At 53.5% G+C, this 11,085-nt stretch overlaps 1 protein-coding gene across 1 annotated transcript; it reads right to left on the bottom strand.

The window, feature by feature from the left end:
• Positions 1-5,123: 5,123 nt before the first annotated feature.
• Positions 5,124-10,809, bottom strand: LOC132597531 (NUT family member 2G-like). The gene is given in 7 exon segments (XM_070045839.1): positions 5,124-6,011; positions 6,530-6,581; positions 6,583-6,644; positions 7,073-7,368; positions 7,854-7,993; positions 9,040-9,168; positions 10,124-10,809. Coding segments are annotated over 7 exon segments (2,253 nt in total).
• Between the last annotated feature and the right edge of the window lie 276 nt (positions 10,810-11,085).

Below are 11,085 nucleotides of genomic sequence, written 5' to 3'. Positions count from 1 at the left end.
AAATTAGCTAAAACGTAGCACAGAAAAGAAACGGTCAGAAATTATGAATGAGAAATTTATGGACCTAGAGTCTGCTGGTGGCTTGATTTTGGACTTTGCAGCCTCCAGAAGTGTGAGAAATAAACGTCTGTTGTTTAAGCCACCCAGTCTGTGGTAGTTTGTTCTAGTCCCTTGAGCTAAGACATATTTTAGTACCAAGAAGTAGCAAATACCTAAATATGTGGAGGTGGCCTTGGAATTGGTTAGTAGGTAAAGGCTGAAAGAGATTTGAAGTGCATGCTAAAAAAGAGCTGAGATCACCATAAAGGCCTTTCAGCCCTTACCTATTTAAAGTGATTCTGGCGGTGGCTCAGAAAGAAAAGAGGCACACTGGAGAGGAAATCTCCATCTTTGTAGAGAATACAGAAATAATCATGAACAGATAGAAATATGGACGTTAAAGGCTATTCTGGTGAGGTCTCAAACAGAAATGAGGAACACGTTATTAGAAATTGGAGGAGAGGCAAGTCTTATTATAAAGTGGCAAAGAACTCGACTGAACTGTGTTCTAGTGTTTTTTGGAAGGTAGACATTGTGAGTGATTAAACTGAATATTCATCTGAGGAGATCTCTGAACAAAGTTTGGAAGAAGTAGCTTGGTTCCTCATCACCGGTCACAGTAAAACTCATCAGGAGAGAGAGAAATTGAAGACCAAATTGTTAAGCAAAAAGAAATCAGAACGTAGAGATTTGGAAACTTCTCAGCCTATCCATATTTGAAAGTGAGAAAACTTGTTCTGAAGAAAACTCGAAGGGTATAGCAGGTGTGCTATTAATTTAATTTGTCATCTCAGCAGAGGCCAGGAATAGAGAAGGATTAAACCAGCAGGGACACTGCCACTTTGAACTACAGGGGACAGAGAAAGCCAGGCAGAATGAGGGAAGGCTGTCAGAATTCTTGGATTTTACAGAATGGGAGACTAGAGCAATTTGGCTGTGAATGTGTACTCCTCTTTTTTTTTTTTTTTTTTTTTTTTGCGGTACGTGGGCCTCTCACTGTTGTGGCCTCTCCGGTTGCAGAGCACAGGCTCTGGACGTGCAGGCTCAGCGCCATGGCTCACGGGCCCAGCCGCTCCGCAGCATGTGGGATCTTCATGGACCGGGGCACGAACCCGTGTCCCCTGCATTGGCAGGCGGACTCTCAACCACTGCACTACCAGGGAAGCCCTGTGTACTCCTCTTGAAGAAAAGGGAAGAAGGACCCCAAAGGTGACTCCGAGGTCACCGGGTCTGTCAATCCCACCACAGGCCCAGGGGGCCTCAGTTTCAAAGTGTGAGATTGTCGCCCTCACAGAGAGTCATGGTGTAGGTGGAGGCCCTACAGAGAGCTGCAGTGTGGGTGGCACCTCACCAAGCTGAAGGAGTGGGGCTGCCCCACCGAGCTGTGGGGATGATGTTGCCACCCCAGTGGGCCTGGAGGGCAAAGCCTCAAACCAAAGAGGATTATTCTCCTACCTTAAGATGTAATGGGATTGGCCTTGCTAGGCTTTGCTCTTGCTTGGAAACTTTCACCACTTCCTTCTTTCCTATTTCTTCCTTTCGGAGTAGGGATGTCTATTATATGCCAATCCCACCATCGTATTTGGAAACGCTTAACTTGTTTGGGTCACAGATTAACAACTACAGAGGAATTCTGCCTCAGGATGAATAGTACCTCCATACGTGATTTAGATGATGTTTAGATCAGACTTTGGACTTTAAATTTTACAGTTGATGTTGGGATGAGTTTAGGCTTTTGTAGCTGTTGGGATAGAATGAATGTATTTTGCATACAATAAACACATGAATTTTGGGTACCAGGGGCAGAATGCTATGGACGTGTATCCCCCCCACCAATTCTTATGTTGAAGCCCTAACCTTCAATGTATTTGGGGATAGGGCCTTTGGGAGGTAATTAGGTCATGGGAATGGAGGTTTCATAATGGGTTTAGTGCCCTTAGAAGAAAAGACACAAGAGAGATCCGTCTTTCTCTCTGCCACGTGAGGACACAGTAAGACAACCATCTGAAAAGTAGGAAGAGAGCTCTCACCAGGAGCTGAATATGGCAACTTGATCTTGGCCTTTCAACCTTCAGAACTGTTAAGAAATTACCACCTGTTTTTCAAGCCACCAGGTCTATGGCATTTTGTTATAGCCATCCAAGCTGATGAAGACATAGAGAACATATAAGATGGTCTAATATACATATATCCAGGGTTCTAGAAGTAGAGGCAGGAGAGAATGAGTAGAAGTAACATTTGAAAAAGATAATATTATGTTCTAGATGAGATGAAGAATGTGGTATCACTTAAAGAAGCAAAATAGATCACATGGAGGATAAATTTTTTTAACCTGAAACTAATCACACGTCAAGAAACTGGAGAACACAAAAGACAATCTTAAAGAAAAACAATTAGCAAGGAAACTGATCACCCACCATGAAAGGGTGTACTGATGGCATAATTTGAAAAAACAGTAACAAAAGCCATATTCGATGGAATAAATATTCAAAGTTCTGAAAGGAAAAACTTTTCCTCTGGAACTGATTACTCTGTCACATTATAATTTATAAAAGTTCACCAACGAAGGAACTGATAAATTATTATTAATGTATGCATAAATGCAAAATTATAAATAATTAAAAAATTAAAGAACATCTAATATATCCATTTTTCTTAAAGTAAGAATGTTGAAAGAAGAAGCCAAAGGCAATATGATTTACATGACACCATATATAACCCAAAATATAATTATTATACATAATTGTGATTATCTACAGCTGTTCTAAAAGCATGAACATTTTTATAAAATGGATATTTACCAAGTTCTTGATGGTGACTATCTTTCTCATTGTTGGTGAGAGCATAAAATGGGACAACCCTTATGGAAAACAATATGAGGTTTCCTCAAAAAATTAAAAATAGGGGCTTCCCTGGTGGTGCAGTGGTTGCGAATCTGCCTGCCAATGCAGGGGACACGGGTTCGAGCCCTGGTCTTGGAAGATCCCACATGCTGTGGACCAACTAGGCCCGTGAGCCACAACTAGTGAGACTGCGCGCCTGGAGCCTGTGCTCCGCAACGAGAGGCCGCGGCAGTGAGAGGCCCGCACACCGCGATGAAGAGAGTGGCACCTGCTCAGCGCAACTAGAAAAAGCACTCGCACAGAAACGAAGACACAACACAGCCAAAAATAAATAACAAATTAAAAAAAAATTAAAAATATAACTACCATGTGATCCAGCAGTCCCACTTCTGGGTTTGTATCCAAAAGAATTCAAAGCAGGATCTCAAACAGATATTTGCACACCCACATTCATTGTAGCATTATCCAAAATACCCGAGATGTGAAGAAACCCAAGTGTCCATCAATACATGAATGGATAACGGGGTCTATAAATACAATGAAATATTTACTTCTTTGAAATAAAAGGAAACCATGTCTCATGCTACAACATGGATAAACCTCTAAGACATTATGCTAAGTGAAATAAGCCACTCATAAAAGGACATGTCATAGCCACTCACATGAAGTATCTACAGTAGTTAAAATCACAGAAACATACAAAGGTGATTGTCAAGATCTCAGGGAAGAGGAGGGCGAATTAGGGAGTCTCTGCTGTCACAACCCCGCCTGGGTCCTGGGGAACGAATCAGAACTCAGAAGCAGGAGAAGAGGCTTTGGCCAGCAGGGAAGGGGGGTGAGGCCCAGGGCGGGTTCACAAAGGATCAGAGCATCTGAGTGCGTTAGGAGGAAGGGGCTTCAGAGGTGGGCCAGCACAGGCCATGACGGGGGCTAAGCAGGCTGCAAGGGGGGGCAGTTCGGGGAGACAGCAGGGGTCTGCTCCCTGCCCCTCATTGTTTGCTCGTCTCACCCTTATGAGCGGGTCATTTCCCCTGCTCTGATGATTCGAAGTCTCTGCCGGCACCCACAGGACGGTGACTGAGGCCTCCACACTCCTCTGCACGGATCCCAGCTCCCACCCAGATCTGGGGCCACAGACACCTCTCCCCAACCCCTGCTGCCCCTGTGAGCAAGCTGTTCTTGTGAAATGCGGTCATAGTTTGTTAGGAGGAACTGTTTTATATGGGAATACAAATCAGTGTTGATGCCAATACACACACATGTCCAGCCATGGGTGGAAAGGGAAGGGACAGTAGTTCTGGGGTGTCTTTGCACACCCATAGGCCCCTGAGGCCAGTCTCCACAGCCACAGCCAGATGGGTCCTCCTCCCTCAGTTGAACAAGATGCTGCTGCACAGAAATCCCACAAGTTCCACAAAGGGGCCCAACTGTCATTACCCTTATACACACCTTTCACGGGTGCCCCATGAATTTCCCCGCACCCATTCCCCTTGTTGCATCCTCATTGGGATTAAGAGGTAGCTGCCTCCACCACTCTGCACATTGCAATAATCCCAGTGGGACTAGAGGATGCTCCCGCTACGACGAGGCAGACAGTCCTGTCCCCATAGCCAAGACTTTTCCTCTCTGGTCAGGCCACCCACACAGAAGACCCTGGATGAGCGGGGGGTCATCCCAGCGCCATCGCCTGGCCACTTCACGGAAGCAGAGAGAAGCTCCATAATGACAAGGGCTGTCTCCGGGCTCCATCCTAGAAACTGGTGAGTGTCCAGAGGGCTGAAAGGCACAAAAGCAGCTCTGCCTCCCCAGAAGGTTCAGGGATGCAGAAGATGGTACAGAGGCCCCAGACGGACCCTAGCCAAGCAGGCTTTAGAGAAGGGGATGATAAGGGGGTCCCTGGGGAAAGTGAGAGCTGTGCGTTCCCAGGGGCAGCCTGAGGAGTCCTTGTCTATGTGGAGGAAAGGTTTGGCCACCTGTAGATCCAGAGCTCCTGTGACCTCCCTCATCCTTCCTTCCTCTCTGGATCGCTCTCTGTGGAGCAGCGCACCACGAACAAGATGACAGTGGCCTGAAAGCATTTCCCACCAAGACGATCTTTATTCACAATTGATATACGTCACTCCAAAGGTCCTGCTCCCACCCACACCTGGCCACACCCACCTCCCCCACCTCCCTAACCCCCCACAATCCCATACCCCCTCCCCACCCTGGTGGTCCTGCCCTCCCTCCCTTCCCCCCACATCATCCAGGGTCAGCACTGGGATGACGAGAAGCCCCTAGGCTCCCCAGGGGGTCGCCCTGGGGCCTCGCCCTGGAGGGCCGGCCCAGCTGTTCCCTACTGCCTGCAGTGTTTCTTCTCCTCTTCCTAGTCTTCTCTGTGACACACGGGTCACGCTTTCTCTTTCTCGGCTGTGAGGGGCGAGCCGGCCCCAGAGCCAAGGCTGGCCTCCCAGACACCCCGAGGCCAGCCCCAGGGATGGGCAGCTTCTCAGCACTGGCTGGGCGTCCACACAGAGCCCGCTTCCTCGACTTGGGAGCGGCTGGTGGAGCTGGGCTGAGGCCTCTTCTCTGACGGGAGGGAGCGTGGGGAGCACTCCGGGCCGTCCAACCTCCAGGGGAGGCCAGGCCTGAGGCATGGGCAGGACTCTGGGACACCCAGCCAGGCAGCAGGCTCTGCAGAGAGCCGAACAGGAAGGCCAGGCTGGGGAGCTCCTCCTCGTCCTCACCGGACCCGTCCCTGGGCCCTCGGGCCTCCCGAACAGGAGAGGCCTCTCTGAGAACAGACGCGTCCCTGGGTCCCCGTAGAGGGGCAGTGCTCCTTTGACCCTGGGGAGGGGAGGGCGGTCCGGCCCGGAATGGAGAGACCTCCTGACGTCCTCGAGAGGGAACAAAGGCTTTGGGCCTGCACAGGCCAGTGTCTGTTTGGATGAGCCTATGAGGAGCCTCAGAATCGATCTCTGGTGGGCAGGCTTCATCACTGACCCCTGGATGGGGGTCTTGGTCGTGCCTCTGGGCACCTTGGCCGGCGTCGGGCTCAGAAGGACTTGAGCGCATTCCGGGTGCACCGTGACTCGGGGCTGCCCCCACACCCTCGTCCTCTTTCAAGGCCAGGAGTCGTTTCTGCACCAGCTGGTAGGAGGGAGGAGGACAGTGTTGGCTCCACACACACGCGTGAGAGGAGGAGCCCTGGGCAGTGGGACAATGGCCCTTGGGGGAAGGAGGGGATGGGGGACCCCAGGACTCGAATCCAAATACAGACACTGTGGCATTCCTGCCATCCTCCTGCACCTTATTCCCAGCTTTGTGCCCTTCCCTCCCCTCCGGCTCACCTCCTCTCCTTCCTTTCACCCTGCACTGCACCCACCCCAAAACGGGCCCTTCCCCATGCCAGGCCTCCCAGGAAAGGGAGGGATGGACAGCGCCAGGTGGCCCTCCACTTCTGGGGCCCTACCTCTCCCCTGTTCACTGGGGTCCCTCCGTGCCCTGGTCTTTCTGGGTGTCCCTTGTCTCCCCTGTTCTACCGGGGATCCCTCCCTCCTCTGGCTCCCCTGGGTCATCTGGGTTCCCCTGTCCCCTGGATCACCTGGGGTCCCCCTCCCGTGGGGTCCCCTGGCTCCCTGAGTGTTCCTCTCCCTCCCCTGGCTCACTTCTTCCGGCGTGAGCCCTGCCTCCTGCTCCAGCTCCTCCGCTAGGGCCAAGATCCAGCTGTGCATCTGGGGAAAGCAATTCTGCCAGGAATCGAGGGTGAATGACTGCCTCCACCTCGGACAGAAAGAAGAGGCTGTGAGCATCCTTGGCCAGGAGTGGCCTGTGAGACAAGAAGACCCGAAGGGAAAGTGAAAAGTAGAGATCCACCCCACTCTCCTCCACAAGGCGGGGATGCTCAGCACACACACACACACACACACACACACACACACACAGAGACACATGCACACACACACACGCACATACACAGTCACACACAAAAGAGAACATATACAGAGGCACATACACAGACACACAAAAGCATACACACTGACAGACACAAACACGTACACACATACATCTGCGTAAACCTCCCCTAATACCAGGCTCAGGAACAAGGAGCTGAGCTTAAGTCCCAACGGCCTGAGCAGAACCCAGATCTTGGGTGCTGAGTGTTCCATGCCCTGGCATCTTGTAGACCCCAGGCTCCAGGCCTAGCCTACCTTGGTGACAAAGTCCTCCTGGGAACACAGCTTGTCAATGTAGCTCAAGAGGCCCGGGTCCGAGTAGATGCCGTCCTCTTCCTGCTTCAGCTCATTTCCGTCCTCTCCACCTTCCGCATCTGACTCGCCTGTGGCTGAGTGGACGGGCCCCACCAGTGCATCCATGATGTCCATATACTCCCTCACAGCCTCGGGGGGAATCTCCTTGGGTGCCTTGGGCTCCGGGGGCTGCTGGGAGCTGTGTGGCTTTGGGCGGGAGGGCTGGGCCCTGGGGCCGGACATCCTGGGAGCACATGCTGAGGCAGAGCGGGAGGAAGGGAAGGAAGGTGAGGGACTCCCGGTCCACCTCCTGACCACTGAGCACACATTGGTGAGGGCATTGTTTGGGGGAAATTGATGTGGGTGTGGGGGGCTCAGGACCACCTGAAGCCTCATGCACTATTGGAGAGGGGAGGTAAGGGGGGCATCTAAGAGAGTCACAAGTAAGGAAGTGGGGAACCTCCAATTTTCTAGGGGTCTCGCCATCAAGCCCACTTCCTAGGCAGACCTTGTGTGGGGTCCTTTGACAGCGAGGTGTGAGAGGAGTTACAAAACTGACCAAGTCAATACCCAGCAGTGACAGAGGGCAGCTGAGACCCCACGCCCCCACCCCCTGCCTCAGTGGCTGTTTTGGTTGAAAGACCAATGCCCCTGTCTTGAAGGAAAAGGATCCACGTGGGGACAGTGGCCAACCCTAGGTCCCTGTTACCTGTGCCTTCAACACCAGTGGGAACCTGGGTGCCTGGCTGAAGGCCCACTTTCGGGGCTGGGGGCCCCCGAGGATCCAGCTTCGGTGGGGCTGGAGGAGGCAGGTCCTGCGCACACTGCATCCACTACAACTTCTGAATCTGCATCTCCTCCTTGGCCTCAAATTCCATGAACCTGGGGGGTGACGGAGGCACAGGCCACCCTGAGAAAAAGGCCTGGGTTCTGGAGCCCAACAAAGGCAGCCAAGAATGAGGGATTGGGAGAGGATGTGCCTTGGGGCTGTCAAGGCCCTGTGAGGTGCTGTGCACAGCAGAGAGCTGCTCCTGGAACTGAGACAAGATCTGGGACCCTTCCTGCCTCACCAGCACTGGAGGACATTCAACAGCCTAGACCCAGGTCGCTGAATTGAACCAGGTCAACGGGACACGTGGCTGACCCAGGGGGCACCCTCCTCATGCCCCCCGTCCCCATCCAGAACCACATGAAGGGCTGACAGCCAGAGGCTGGAACAGGCATGTGTTCCCCACAGAGGTCCTTGCCCGAATCCAGGACCCTGGGCTGGGACTGAGAGTCCTGGAACATAGACCTGGAGACAGGGCCCAGGAGAGGCTGGACGATGTGGGTGCTGAGCTCAGAGGAGAGGCCTTCCTTTCCTCTGAGAGGCGCTCGTTGGTTTGCTTTTCTTTCTTAAACCAAGGGGATTACCACGGAGCAAACAACGGAAGGGCCAGAGACCCTTGGGATGACGACAGGTGGCTTCCCCAGCCTCTTCAGGGATGCCAGTGTACCCACTCAGGCCACTTTTCATGAGGAGAGGGGGTCCCAAATCTATGTCAGTGGCCGCCAGCCACCCACCACTAAGGAAGCAGCAGGCTGGCGGGTGGAGCTCTTTCCCCGGCTCAGCCCACATGGCCGGAGTTGGACCCCAACTGGACTCACAGCGTCACCCTGCCCCATCCTGAGACCTTCATGTCAAGGCAAGGGTAGGTCAAAATCAGGGGAGGGCAGAGCTCCTGGTGGAGGAAGGACAGAAGACCCAAACTGTCAAGGTGAGGGAGGGGTTTCTGGAGGACAGTAGGGCCTCTGGGCTGCGGGGCCCCTGTTCTGAGTGACAGCCCTTCTCCTTTGTCCTCTCTGATGAGCACTCCCACAGCCAGACCCTGCCCTCACCCACTCGCCTCACCCTCCATGCAGCCCCTGGGCCCAGGACGCTGACTCACTTTTCCGCTATCTTGTAGTAGATCATCCGGTCAACGTTGCTTATGCGCTGCCATTCCTGCACGGCCCTGCACAGTCCCCACTCCAGCGTCATGGTGGGCTTCAGGCGGGCCACGGATCGAAGCACTGGGCTGTAAGACCTTGGCGTCAGTCTCCGTGCCCAGCCCAGCCCCCACCTGCCTGACCCCACTGGCCAATGTGGACCACACATCTCTCAATGCAGCATGACTGAGCAACAGGAGGGTGAGAGGCAGGTGTCTGGGAGGGCAAAGACAAGCCTTCCCGGCTACTGCTGTCACCGCCTCACACTCACTCGAGATGACCATCCACTCCCAGGCTACAGCTGGGACACTGTGCCTTGGGGAGCTCTTTTCCTCTTCAAGGCTGCCTTTTCATAAGAAAAATCACTATCATCAATGAGACGTGGCATGTGCCAGGCCATCTGCTAACAGTTCATAGATTAGCCCAAGGAGTCTTCTGCCTGGTCCTCAGAGTGAAGTGTGACTGTCCCCTTTTTACGAGGGACCGGAGGTTTAGGATGGAAATGCCTGCCAGGCTCACAGTTCTAGTGGGAGAGAGCCCACGCCCTTAGGAGAGCTCTACCATCACCCTGTTCCTAGTGGAATTCTCCACAACAACCAAGTCGAGGCGTGCATTAAGCGCTCGCCTGGGCCCTGCACTCCTCCCCCTCCTCCGAAGTGACCTCCCCCGGCCATGTACACTCAAGTCCTGTATGAAAGGAGACGGCACCACAGGAGAGTGCGGCATCCACTCCTTTGCTCCTCACCTTACAGCACGACCCTCTCTGACTGCAAGTCTGCAGTCCATATTACCATGAGAATCATGGAAGAGCAAGTTGGCTAGACTCTCAGGGTGGTGGGTCAGTTGAGATAAGGCACATTTCAGTCATGATGTCATGGCCTGGCAGGCTCACCCATATGACCGACAATGTGCCTTCTCATAGCATGGACATCGCCCTCAGACCTTGCTTCCAGTATCCCTAGAAACCTAACCTGCGAGTCCATCCCCAGGTCCTCTTTATCTAAAAGCTCCGATAAGCTCACGACCCCCTGAGCGTTCACTCACATGAGAAAGCAGGACAGAGCTTCTGCATCAGGACTCTGGGGAAGGTGTCTCCAGGCCAGTGGCTTGAGGCGCTGCCAACGTCGGAAGTTACTGTACACGCTCTGGGGGTTAGAGCAGTCACCCTGCGAGGCGTAGGGCTGGTTGGTGGCCAGGCTACACTCCCTGGAAGTGCCAAGTGGCCAAGGCCCAGAGTTCACTGGGCGAATGATGGGGACCAGCTGGGCAGCTGGTGGTGGAGCTTGAGGGGGAAAGCCTGGGGTCCAGCCTCCCTTGCCAGCCTGAGTAACTCCAACAGCTGGAGCAGTCACAATGGTCTCCATCGCAGGGGATGCTAAGAATACTGGTGGAGGACATGCAGTAGTCCCGCTGAGGGCCCCTGGAGCGCTCCAGGTGAGGGGGCCCTGAGTTATGATAAAGGTCTGAGTCTGGGGCGCCTCCACTGGCCTCCCTTGTGACCTGACTTGCACAGTGAGGTTGCAAGCCCCAGGGGCACTGGGTCCACAGCCACCATTAGCCACCAAAGGCATCGTGGGGAAAGCTGGCAGCAGCTGGCTGCTGCCAGGAGGGAATGCTGGGGTGATGGCAGGTGGCAGGTGCTGCCCCCAGGGTATCCGGTGCTGGGTGTCAGGAATGGGTGGAGGATAGAGCACTGCCATGGAATCAGACAAGGAGGCACCAAGGTGCATGACGACATCCGTTCCCAGCACTGGAGATGCTGTTGAGGCAAAGGAAAGGAGTGAATGGAGGAGGAGAATGGGCAAGTGGGACAGAGGCTCTCTGCGGCATCAGAGAGTAAATCTCCACAGGTGAGAGACACTTGGACGAGGGAAACTGCAGCGTGCAAATGTCTTCAAGTGCTTTTCATGCCCTGACCTCCAGTTGAGAATTATTGCACCAGTGACCCCGCGCCCATCCACCAAGGCCCCTGACCCCTGCCTGCCGAGAAGAAATTGCCTCAGCAA

The sequence above is a fragment of the Globicephala melas genome, chromosome 6 (genome assembly GCF_963455315.2).
Source record: "Globicephala melas chromosome 6, mGloMel1.2, whole genome shotgun sequence".
Taxonomy (NCBI): Eukaryota; Metazoa; Chordata; class Mammalia; order Artiodactyla; family Delphinidae; genus Globicephala; species Globicephala melas.
Note: the sequence above shows the minus strand (reverse complement) of the source record. Positions and strands in the feature narration are given on the sequence as shown.